Here is a 13,565-nt window from a genome sequence, read left to right on the forward strand (position 1 = left end):
ACTACAGTTACCATATAAATACATAATACGTACATGAATCATTGATAAAAATGATCCTGGTGAATAGAATTAACTGCATCCAAATCCTTCCCAGCTAACACACAGTGTACTAGTTACCTTTTCACCTTTTACCAACGTACTATTCAATTTTTGGTCAATTCATGACTTACTAATTGACAACATTACAATGATATTCCATGCTCGTAATCTCTTTTGCGCTTTATACACTCTTTATTCCATAATAAGTTACACTAGAATAATGACACTGACATATAGCATGATATCTCATCTGACTGCAGATACTGAATCAGAAATACATTTCGAATTTCATCTTTGTTTTTGTCGTTGTTTCTTTGAGTACACACTCCGCGACACTCTCAAAGCGGTCTTGCGACCCACTGGTTGAGAAACACTGATGTAAATAATGTTGGTTAATGTACTTAATGAGAGTTACAACATGTTCGAAAATGTAGTTTGTTTATATTGATTGTCCCTGGGTTGGCTGTGAGTCTGGGTTCAAAGGTCGCTGAATCTGTAAAGGTTGAAAACAGCTTTTAGACTGATTATTGGCTCAAGTTTATTTATTACAACACATTACAATAAGGTTCCATTTGTTAATATTAGTTAACTACATTAGTTCATCTTTGTTGACGTTAATTTCAAGTCGTTATCAATATATATATATATATATAACAATTTAATGTCAACATTAATAGGCTACTATAACAAATGTAGCTATTGCTCATTGTTAGTTTGTTAGTTAATTCACTAACCAGCATTAACTAAAACAACCTTATTGTAAAGTGTTTTAGTTACCGCTTCCTTTTACAGTACAGTACTTAAAGTGTACTTACCTTGAAAGTACTGGCTAATATAAGATAAGTACATGGGTTAGGGGTAGGTTTAGGGTTAGTACCTAGTTATTACTCAGTAATTGTAATTACTACAATAAGTACATATTATGTACATGGGTAACAGGACTGTAAAAGGAAGCATTACCGTGTTTTAAAGGGGTCCTATAATGCCATTTTTCTACAAGTTAATTTGATTCTTTAGGGTCTAAATTAAAAGTTTGTAATATACTTTAATTAACAATTCTCATTAGTATTATAAGAACACACTCATTTTACCTGGTCAAACACAGCTCTGTTTTCAGCACATGTGCCTTTAAATGATAATGAGCTTCACTGACTCCGCCCCTCTGTTCTGCGGGCGTTTCGACACAACACTCGTGGAGTGTTGCCTTGACAACACTTGAGGGAAATTTTGGAGAGAGAATGGCAGTGGGAGTCTCTAAGGACACATCTGTGTAACCGTATCAGTTTGATCCGGAGTCGTACCCGGAACAAGATGGCGGCCGCAAAGAAGTTTGACAGTTAAGACTCGAACCGGACGTTTCTGAATGGTTGGTTAATGTAATGTCACTTTGATCTATCTTTATTTACTGGCAGGGTAGAGTAACTTAGTGAGATGAACGAACGCTATGTGTTTACACTCAGTTTGCAATAACACAATAACCATAACGCGTTGTTCATTATAAACGCGGGATTGTGAATTATATTGAGAATGTCGTACATTGAAAACATGCCGTAAGTGTAAACCTTAGCGCATTCATCGTGAAGCGTGCAAGCGATTTGCAAAGATTAATATAAAGATTAATAAAACACTCACTTCTTCTGGAGGTGCAGAGGGGACACGAATAGTTGGTGCCGATTCTTTTTTCAGGAGCAGCTTCTTAGCAAAACCAGCTTTATAGTGATCCTCGTTTATAAAGCAGTCTGGTGAGAAATGATTCGCGCAAACATGAACGCATTGACGTTGCTCGTGGGGAATATTCTGTTCGAAAACAAAACTCAGCCACTGCGTCTTCAGAGGTTCGGATTTAGGAATATCAGAATGACTGTGTTCGTTATTACACCCAAGAACAGAACAACACAATCTCTTAGACGCCATTCTGCGTATCAACAATGGTGGACTATGACGACAGCTCGCTCAGGGCGGGGATGTGTTGAAACGCTGTTGTCAATCAACAATCGTGGGCGGGGCGTCCGATGTAGTCGAACGGCTCGATTTGAGGCAGGGGAAAACATATGAGGAGATCAAAACAAAAACACTTGATGGATTTTTGTCATTATATGATGGTTATGTAAAAGTGCATGTGCCATTATATGACCCCTTTAACATTTAGAATTTATGAATTATATGGTGTCAGAGTGTATAAAAACCCTAAATTGATGATTGATTTAGTCAGTGTTTTAAGTCAATATAGTAATGCTATAGAATGCAAACGCACACTTGAGAGCATGTAAATCAGGTATCATATCTTGCAAGTGAAAATGATAGAGGCAATTAAAGTATTTTTGTAGAAGACTTGAGCTGCTGTCTCTTGTTCCATTCCCCCCCCCCCCCCTTCTAACTATTCTGCTGGGGAAGAGAAAAAAACATCACATTAAATTGCCTCTTCCTCCTCAGCAACACATTGTAAAATTTGCATTTTATAATTGCCTCTATTTTGTAAGATTAGGAAAGAGCCAACAGTCTGACCAACAATCTTATAGCTTTAGATACAAATGTATAAATGGTTCTAACATAATGTGCTGTTGATTTCCTGCGGTTTTCACCATCAGAACTCCAAAACAAATTTATTAAAATATAAAATAATTAACATCGGTGATAAAAGTTCACAGGTTCAACATCAGAATGGTATATTGTTTTATTAAATATGACAAGTATTGGATGAAAACGACAAAATATTTTGTAGAATTGCACATTGTTCATGAGCACTTGTTCAATGCATCTTCATTTTGATAGTTTATCCTCAAATATATATCACATACACACAAAGACACAAATAAATTATGTTTAAATAAAAAGATTTCTATAATATTTCTGCTTCTCGTTTTCCTTTTTTGTTGTTGCACATTTTACATTAATATCCCTCCACTTCTGCTTTCTGCTGCTGAATTTCAGTTTACTGTAGTTTGAACTGTTTAATATCTGTTAACACTTTATTTGATTGCTCCCCAACAGACATTCTACCGTCAGTAAATTACCCTCCAAATTCATGTCACTTACTGTGGCAAACTTCACCTTAACCCACCAGTCGACTAATACTCGAATGAGAGTTAGTTGACATGTATTGCAGAGTTGCTTGTAGTTAGTAGACTGTCTAAAGTGGTCTTTGAAATAAAGTGAAACTGAAATCGCCCTGTCCTCACTTGAAGCATATACATATGTAATGTATGTTTCCTCTTTGTTTTTTGTTTTTGTTAAAGCTACAACATGTAGCTTTTTTGGCCACAAGAGGGCGTAGTTTACAACAATAACACAGGCGTAGGTTGAAGACACAGTGATGAGCAGAATGATGGGACTTGCTGTCAAACTGATGGATCTAATAACGTTAATGGATTAGTGAAAACACTCATGTTTTTTAACATTACAGTGATATGAAGCAGTTTGCGATTGCTAATAAGAGACATATATCACACACGAGTTCCACGGATATATAGGAATAAGGGCGTTTCATTAAATTAAACTTGTGAGGGAAACACCCCAGATAGCATGACATTGAATCAACGTGGAAATATGACATCGAAACAACGTTGATCTGACATTGTTTTGCTCATCGAATTAACGTTGAACCAACGTCAGACGCGTCATTCTTTCAAAACTAACGGAAAATCAACTTGAAATCAACGCGTTGTTTCAACGTTATGAAAGCAAACCAATTTTCGATTTTCATTTAGCTTTGAAGAATGCCGCGTCTGACGTTGGTTCATCGTTAATTCGATGAGCAAAATCCACGTTGTTTCAATGTCATGAGAGACGTCGTTTCCACGTTGATTCAATGTCAGTTTGCTATCTGGGACAGCGCTGTTCCACTTGGTATAACGTTACACTATCACACTAAATGGCATTTAAATGTGTCTTGAAAGTTATTCTACGTGTTAGTTTGTTTGCTAAACGAAACTAGCAGCTAGATCAACATAAGAATAACATACTGACCATATTCTAACATTTCATCATGTCAAGCTAACGTTATAACACCGATTTGTTTTATGTACATTTGCTCACCTGTCTAATAAAGTCGTGACTCGTGATGTTCTGTCAATTTCAAATTAGTCGCGGGCGCTAGCTCTCTGTCGAGTGGAAGTCAGTCTCGGACGCTAGCTCTCGGCATCTCAGAAACGCCTCGCTGATGTTGATCCTCATTTTAGTTCTCCTTGTTTGTCCCAAAGTCTGCTTGCCATGTCTAAGTTTGAACGAAACAAGAACTGGGTGCCGCTAAACGTTACTCACTACGCAGTTGTCCACGTCTGTCACCATGGTTACGTCATGGCTATGGCAGTACGAGCGGAAACTGAGGATAGCGCGGATATTGCGCGCTTTTTTATAACATTTTTTTTTCTGGGACGCCACTTATTTAAAATTGGAATTTCTCTGAAATAAAAGAACTTTGGAGACTTTTGGGATATTGTAAGTACACAACTGCAGGAAATATATCACACTGTGCAAGGGACTTTTGGATATTTTATTACAAAATTCTTACAAATTGGACCTTTAAATATCTTCTTAACTTTTTGTTGATGATTTTAGTTGATGGGTTCTTAATGTTGATTCTGCAACATGACATCATGACTTTTGCGTAATCATACACGCCACTTTCGAGTCAGGTGGCGTGTTATCTCTACGCATTTTGAGCTATCCGCGTGTATGCGTGTATGTCTACGCCATTAACGTCCGCGTCATTCCACGTGTCTGTACACGCCGTCAAATCTCCAGTCATAAATGCCATTAACCCCAGTGACGGTTAGGTTTAGGGACGGGGTTGAGGTAAGTCATATATTTATATAACGTTAAGTCAACGGCGTTCATAAATACGCTGAAAGGCGATTATGCGTCTTGAAAAATGGAAATACGAATTGGCGTGTCATACACACGCTACTTCATGAGATCAGTCTGGATCTTAAATATCTTGATGTTGAAATATCTAAATATCTTGATATTCTGTATCCAATTTGTCATTGACTTATTCACAACTTTCTGACCATGTTGTTGGATCCAAAGAACATTTTTACTGTTGTTCTTTCATGAACGTATTTTTAATTGAAGTATCAATATCTAATTATATCTGATTTATCCTAAAACTATTTTAATTTTTATTATTCCTGTGGCATACAATTGTCCAATAGATTTCCATCAGTGCAAATAAGGGAAGAGTGAATATTCTGTCTTGTGGTGAAATCAATATGATGCTGTACACAGAGCATTACTCAAGTTTAACCCAGAGTCTCGTATGCGTGGCTCAATTTTAAACATCAAAGTTTGTGTCGGCAATAATAAGCTAGTTGCTAATGTTCTGTTATTGGCTATTGTGGAGGATGTCGATATGAAGAAAGCAGATCATTGGGTAAGAAACTGATCGTAAAAAGCACTTTATGATTTCATGTCTTCACATCATTCACAAACGAAGTCCGATTGTTCACAAAAGCACAAAGTACTTCCAGTGAGCAGCGAGATGAAATTATGCATAGCACAAACTGCACATTTACCTTTTCGTGTATTAGTGTTGATTTTATACTTATTGTTGCTCTTATTTCCAAACAAATCTGAATAAGTCATAAGGCTTTATAAAGGATGAGGCTGTTGAATAAAGTGAATGTTAATAATTTACCAAGTTGAATTGCAAGATGACAATCACACTTTTGCTTGCTTCACCGTTAAACAGAAAACACCACCATTTGTTTCTTGTTTGGAGAGGTGTGTGTGTGTGTGTACACCTCTCATATAGTCCCCACATCCCAGCTAACAGGGAACGTTCCCAGAACATTCACTAACGTTCTTTAAAAGTTGTGTAAATGTTAGGACAAAACGTTATTAAAATAATGTTTTCGGAACGTTCATATAACATTATTAACGTTCTTGTAACGTTGAGAGAAAACGTTCTTAGAACAACGTTCTTGGAACGTCTTTATCACGTTATTTGTATTTGATGAACGTTCTCATTACGTTGATAAAAAACGTTCTTAGAACAACGTTATCGGAACGTCTTTATCAGGTTATTTGTGTTTGATAAACGTTCTCATAACGTTCCAGCAACATTATGCTAACCTTAGGATAACGTTCTAACAACATTATGCTAACGTTCCAGCAACGTTCTGCAAACATTAAGACACCGTTTCAGCAACGTTAAGCAAACTGGACATTTCCACGTTTTTAGAACATTTTAAATTAACGTTCCCACAACCAAAATGGAACGTTAGAAAAATGTTCTCAGAACCTAACTTTGTTAGCTGGGATATAGCGTGTGTTGTGTGTGTTTAATTGGCCATACGACCATACAGGATTTGAATCTGAAGGAAAATAATATGCATCAATAAATCATGCAGCACCCTGACAGGAGGAAGAAATCTGCCACGGAGAAATGGCTTTTGTAATTTTGTTGTGCATCCGCACACCAGCACAATCATCTCATCCCATCTCCATTTCCACCTTTCACCCCTGCTATCCATCACCCCACTGACCTCTCCGGGATGAGTGTTAAGACGTGATCTGTGAACATCTGTGTTCTTCTGTGTGCGCAGAGATCCTTCTGCAGTGCCATGGTGGACGAGCTGCGGGTTTCCCTCAAGTGCCAGCGCCGGCTCAAACACAAGCCTCAGCCGCCCGTCATGGTCAAAACCGATGAAGTCATCAACATGCACACCTTCAACGACCGGAGACTGCCGGGCAAAGAGACCATGGCTTAAAACGGACACCAGCTCGCTCTTTCCTGAGCCTGGAGACGGGGAGAAATGTGGGGCGGGGAGGATGGCGGTTTTCTATACGGGGAAGGGATCTTAAATGTCATTTCAAACAATTAGTAATTGAAAACAACAGCAGAAACTGAAACATATTTCCTGTGGAAATTACTTGAATCTGGGCAAAATTTGAGTTCCCTCATGGCACCAGATCACCATCAGAGCAAAGACTGAGCGGTAACTTTTAGCAGGAAATACACACAGCTAGAGGAGTGTGATGGAGGGAGGTTTGTCTGCTCATTATGTTCCTGTTATTTTTGGTTTGATGACGCTCTCGGCTGTTGTCCGTCCACAGAGATCAGAACGAGGAGACGGGTCCCGATAAACACGGAAGATTTGAATACATATGGTACCTGTGCTACTTTTACTGTAGGAGCCGCTCGGAAACGGTTCGCACGACTGTTTTTTGAGCGCCACAGCAATATCACTGAAATTATTCAACAGGTTTCTCAGACACACACACACAAGCAATGGAAGCAGGACAGAGCGACAGGCAATACACCACTTTCATTTGTTGGCATTTTCAGGCCCCCTGCTGAACGTCACCACGACTAACGATGAACCTCACGGAAACACGCCAGGCCCAAAACACAAGTCTAATGAAAATCTATTTTAAAAATGCCTTTTTTCAGAACCATTGCGTAAACAAATTAAAGGAGTAGTTCACTTTTGAAAAAAAAACGTTAGCTGATAATTTACTCACCCCCATGTCATCCAATATGTCCATGTCTTTCTTTCTTCAGTTGAAAAGAAATTAAGGTTTTTGATGAAAACATTACAGGATTTTTCTCCATATAATGGACTTCAATGGGAACCAAACAGTTCAAGGTCCAAAAGACAGTTTCAGTGCAAACTGTTCAAAGGGCTTTAAACGACACCAGACAATGAATAAGGGTCTCAGCAAGTGAAACGATCAATTTTATAAGCCCAAATGCTCGCCTTGCTCTTACAAAATCAACGAGTCTTTTTCCAAGTCAATTCGTTCATTTCGTTCGTTGAATGAACCAAATGACTCGGAAAAAGATTCGTTCATTTTGATGAACAAGTTCGAATAGGAGAGTCACACTAGGCAAACATTTGAGCTTATAAAACTTAAACATTTTCTTTTAAAAGAGCGATCGTTTCGCTTGATAAGACCCTTATTCATCGCCTGGAATCATTTAATGCCCTTTGAACAGTTTGCACTGATACTGTCTTTTGGACCTTGAACCGTTTGGTTCCCATTGAAGTCCATTATATGGAGAAAATCCTGGAATGTTTTCATCAAAAACTTTAATTTCTTTTCGACTGAAGAAAGAATGACATGGACATCTTGGATGACATGGGGGAGAGTAAATTATCAGCAAACGTTTTTAAAAGTGAACTACTCTTTAAAGCGTATTGCACAATTAAGCAATTTCTGTTCAGATTTGCATAAAAATGTCAGTTTTGTTCAGTAAAAAGCTACTTAAAATTTAGAGAAGCAAAAGTGCATAAGAAAATACAACTTAAATTATATCTGCAATGTGAAACCCTATTGATTTTTCTTTTGTTGTTTTACACAAACCCCCTTTTTTGTATATTACATTATACTGAGTTATTCGCATTACAGAATATATAATGCAGTCAGCATTAAAGGCAGTAAAATGAGTGGTAACAAATATAAAATATAAATTACATATATATTATAGTAGTGAGTTTTTTTTTATTTGTTTGTTTTTTTGCTTTGTAGTAAAAAAAAGACATAAATATTTTAACTGTCATGACAATAATATCACAAAAAAATAAATAAAAGTGATGGTCCTAAAATAGGATTAATTTCATTTATGCTATAATACATATTGTTATTGATTTTTTTTCATGAGCTTCACTTGCAAAACTCTCTAAAATTTGGATAAATTCCTCAAACAAATTGCAAAATATTTATTCAAACATGTATCGTTTGGTTTCTCTCTCTCCTATGATGGTCACAGCAACTATAAACGCACCTAGCTGATATTATTTTTTTTTATCTGTATTTATTTTTTTCTCTGATAATCACACTTCATTTTAATGTCACATGTTTGTACTTTGTGATTTCAGAAACAGAATCCTCATGTAAACTTGTGCAAGTGTAAGATTTCTATAAAAAAAATAATAATAAGGTGTTTTGTACAATTAAAGAATATCAACATTTTGTAATAATTTTTATCAACACAAATCAATCATTGGCATCTCTCTCTCGACACGAGTTTCGGGTCGTGGCGGGGCGATGCGCTTCCCCACGGATGAGCCCCATGTGACGGATCATTTCACCTGGCCTCCATGAGGACACGTTTGTGCCAGCGCTCGTGACACACACACACACACACACACACACACGGGATGGGGAAGTGTCCAGCATGCCTGGTAGTGTTGATGTGACACACACATTTTGGACAGATCCTATTTTTATCATGTAAAGGAAACATATTTAAAGAAAGATATTTTTACTTGAGATTAATAGAAACGACAAACTGATTGAGAAGTGTGACATATACATATATAAAGAGAAGAGGCCTGCTAATGTGCTTCATATTCAATGCCCCCGGTTTCTAATAGACTGCTAGTACTCAGTGCCGAGACGTTGTGTGTAAATGGTTTCAAATGGATACGATGTATTTAAAGATTTTTTCAGATACAAACTAATTTTGACCATATTGTGAAAACAAAATGAAGTGCACACAGTTTCCTGTCTTAAGTTGATGCACAAGTTTCAAGGAAGTAATAAAAAAGTTAGCACACTTGCGTTGTGGCTTCCTTTGTTTTCCATCACTCATTCCCACATAATCACCTCGAGGACTCGATTTAGCTTCACAACACTGAGCAAACTTGAAATGGCTCTGGAACAAGAATGAATGTAGTCTTGATTTTGATTTGATGATGCTGAAAATTCAGCTTCGAAGACAGGAATCAATTACATTTGACTATATTCACATAGAAAACTAGGGAAGCGTATTGCATTCACTTGAGGAAAAAAATCTACTTTTTTAATTAACAAGTGAATTATCTCAGAACTACGAGATTTTGTTTCATGTAAAAAAAAAGTTTTTGCTCTGTTTTTCTGAATTAACCAGTTAATTATCTCAGAACTACGAGATTTTTTTTTCATGTAAAACGAGTTAATTATCTAAGAATTACAAGATATTTTTTTTCATGGAAAAAAATCTTTGCTCTGTTTTTCTGAATTAACGAGTTAATTATCTCAGAATTACACAATTTTTTTCATGGAAAAAACGTTTTAGCTCTGTTTTTTCTGAATTTATGAGTTAATTATGTCAGAATTACGATATATTTTTTTCATGGGAAAAAGTTTTTCCTCTGTTTTTCTGAATTTGAGTTAATTATCTCAGACTTATGAGATAATTTTTCATGGAAAAAAGATTTTGCTCTGTTTTTCTGAATTAACAAGTTGATCATCTCAGAATTACAAGATCATTTTTCATAGAAAAATATTTCGCTCTGTTTTTCTGAAATTAACAAGTTAATCATCTCAGAATTATGAGAATTTTTCATGGAAAAAAGATTTTGCTCTGTTTTTCTGAATTAACAAGTGAATTATCTCAGAATTATAAGATATTTTTTCATGAAAATGTTTTTCTGAATTAAAACGTTAATTATCTCAGAATAACGAGATTGTTTTTTCTTGTAAATAAAGTTTTTGCTCTGTTGCTCATGTAAAAAAAGTTTTTGCTCTGTTTTTCTGAATTAACAAGTTAATTATCTCAGAATTACGAGGCAAATTTTCATATAAATAAAGTTTTTGCTCTGTTTTTCTGAATTAACGAGTTAATTATCTCAGAATTACGAGACAATTTTTCATGGAAAAAAAACGTTTTTGCTCTGTTTTTCTGAATTTATGAGTTAATTGTCTCAGAACTGTGAGAACATTTTTCATGGAAAAAAGGTTTTGCTCTGTTTTTCTGAATTAACGAGTTAATTATCTCAGAATTACGAGATTTTTTTTCATGGAAAAAAGTTTTGCTCTGTTTTTCTGAATTAATGAGTTAATTATCTCAGAATTACGAGATACTTTTTCATCTCAAACTATCTCGAAATTATGAGTAACTCATTAATTCATAAAAACAGAGTGAAAAAAAATATTTTTCAAGAAAAAAGTATGAGATATTAACTAATTCAGAAAAACAGAGCAGAAACTTTTTCATGAAAATGTCATAATTCTTATGAGAGAATTAATAATTCTCTAATGAGATATTTAACTCGTTAATTTAGGAAAAAAAACTGTAGGAGTAGATTTTTTTGTCAAGTGAATGCAATACACTTCCATAGAAAACAGCTAACTTAAATTGTAATACTATTAGCATTACATACAAATACAAAGCATAACTCTCAAATAAATAAATGCAGCCTTTGTGAGCAGAAGAGACATCATTCCAAAACATTAAGAAATGTGAAATATTCCAAAATTTTAATAAGTAAATGGTAGTGTAAATTCTCACATTCAGTTTTGAAACACTGATTTTGATACATGACAGTCATGTCCATCTATGCTCATTAAAACGGCTAATTGATAAATAGGATATGACTTGATGAGAAGGATGCCAAGGGACAAAGCTTACTTGTGATGTCTAGATTCTTCTGCTCTCGCATCCACTATGCTAATTAGCCAATTAATTCTATGTGGCATTAATGTTTGTTATCAGTTGCTGAGCTTTCACTCGCCCCGCCGGAAGCGTGAAGATTAGCGGCCGGCTAAACCACCTCGTGTGAACACATCAATCTGATAATGGAATTGCTGAGAATGGGCAACAGGGCCACACACACACACACACACACACACACGACAAAATGATGGTCTGCTGAAAGCTACACTAGTCTCATGGATCCATCATTTTTTTCCTGCACAAATGTATTTTCTGACATTGAAAAATTGAAAGTGCTTTAATGAGCTAGTTTTTCAGCATAGGGAAAATAGCCCACAATATATGTTAACACAAATAAAAACTGATTAGAGATTTGAAGAATTGGTTCATATAAATGCTTTGCACCAAAAAACATTTTTTGTAAGTAAAAATCAATTCCCTTTTAATGAAGTATGTATAATGATAATAATGAATATATAACTGTACATGGCACTTAAAACGGTAATTCGTTTTTACTTGCACAAATGTTTCTCGTATAAATAACTACAATTAAAACTGTATTTAATGTTTAAAAGTTAAATGCAATAATACATTTACTAAACTTAAATTGTATTATTCTAAAACATTTTCTAAAGCATATGAAAAATAATTTTTTAGTAAAACCACCACAGCATAACACCACTTTTAGAGAAAATATGGACTTCTGCGAGAGGACAAAAGCATTGAAAAATATTTTTTTCCTCCACCATGTCCCTTTAGGGGCTCCGTAGATTACAAGTTTGATTTGAAGAGAGAAAGAGAGAGAAAGAAAGACAGACTGTGCACTTACATTTTTCCATCAGAAAATGAATCACTCTTCCCATGAAGCATTATGAATGACATAATCAAATCATGTGATAGATTTACACTTGTTATGATGGGCGGTCACTTCTGAGCTCTTGTGGCACCATTTATATTTCCATGGTAACAGCGACATCTCTGATTGGCCGGTCGCTCTTTGAGGTTATGGGTAGTGTAGTTCTTCACACGGCATTGTTCAATAAAACACAATAACAAGCTATGAATTCATGGTGTTATCCTTAAAAATCTATGGAGGATTTACCGCCAACCGTTGTGTTCATAACAAACCACCTCTGACGCCAAACTCCAAACTGAGAGGCTGTGCCAGTGTATCAAGACCCCTTTCTCCGTCTATTCCTTGTAAAACACAGAAATCCCAACAGCACAGAAGCACCATAGGTTAAGGTCACGGAGACAGAAAGTGACACAAATGTTGATTCTTTCCTGAATCCCGAGACATCAGTGCTACAGACATAATCCCAAATTACACTTGAGCTAGGACCTCCCGAAGCCCGCGGGGCGTGACAGATTACACTAAACCTGTCCCACACAAGCCTAATGGGGCATGAGCAGATTACCTACAGCTGAGTGCCACTCCACAACACAAGCCAGCAGAATATCCTTCCACATCTCAACACATGCAAGCGTGATTTCTGGAAAATTCCCCTAAAAAACACCTGAGGATCGGATGCGTGACGTGAAAGGCGAGTGGGTGAGGATGCTTTGAAATTCATCTCTTCGGAAAAGTAAATATTCCCAGAGAATATGACGGAGTTGTCGCTCTCTGTCAGTAGCAGGTGCAGGATATTACATTTCTTGGTTTCTGTGTGCCCCAAAAATGATCATCCTTCCATGGCTCATAATGGGTTTGTGTCTGCTATCACTACTTGAATTTCATTGCATTGTTTTTTTTTTTTTTTTTTTTTTTGCTTCGGATATGAATGAAAATGAAGCCATGAAAAATACTGCTATTTTTCTGTCTGAATAAACTGAGGCTTGCATCATTTTCTTCTTCTTCTGGGTAAACTCATACTGTGTTTCGAAAATCAGCTCTGTGAGCATGTCTACAAAATAAGAAATAAATAAAAATGAGATTTCCTGTGCAAGCAAATTCATCTATCGTATGACAGGCTTCATGCTCAGTGTTTTGTCTGTATTATTACAGGTTTCCAATGCAGTTTTCACTCTAAAGCTATTTGGTCTTTTCTCATCTTCACCATTACCAAAAAAGAACCCTTGTAAAACAAATAAAAAAGTCTGCTTAATTACATTAAATCTGCAAATATTCATGTTTCTTAAGTACACGTTCAATTATTGTTTAATA

General features: G+C 36.0%; 1 protein-coding gene across 2 annotated transcripts in view; it reads left to right on the forward strand.

Annotated features, from left to right (window-relative positions):
* grik2 (glutamate receptor, ionotropic, kainate 2) overlaps positions 1 to 7,537 on the forward strand; it is a 227,643-nt gene extending 220,106 nt beyond the window's left edge. For both annotated transcript variants that reach the window (XM_039651240.2, XM_039651241.2), the window contains exon 17: positions 6,585 to 7,537. In XM_039651240.2, coding sequence (XP_039507174.1) covers positions 6,585 to 6,749 — 165 coding nt within the window. In that variant the 3' untranslated portion in view covers positions 6,750 to 7,537. The remainder of the gene's footprint in view (positions 1 to 6,584) is intronic.
* The last annotated feature ends 6,028 nt before the right edge of the window (positions 7,538 to 13,565 follow it).

The sequence above is a fragment of the Pimephales promelas genome, chromosome 12 (assembly GCF_988280905.1).
Source record: "Pimephales promelas chromosome 12, fPimPro1.hap1.1, whole genome shotgun sequence".
NCBI classification, from domain to species: Eukaryota; Metazoa; Chordata; class Actinopteri; order Cypriniformes; family Leuciscidae; genus Pimephales; species Pimephales promelas.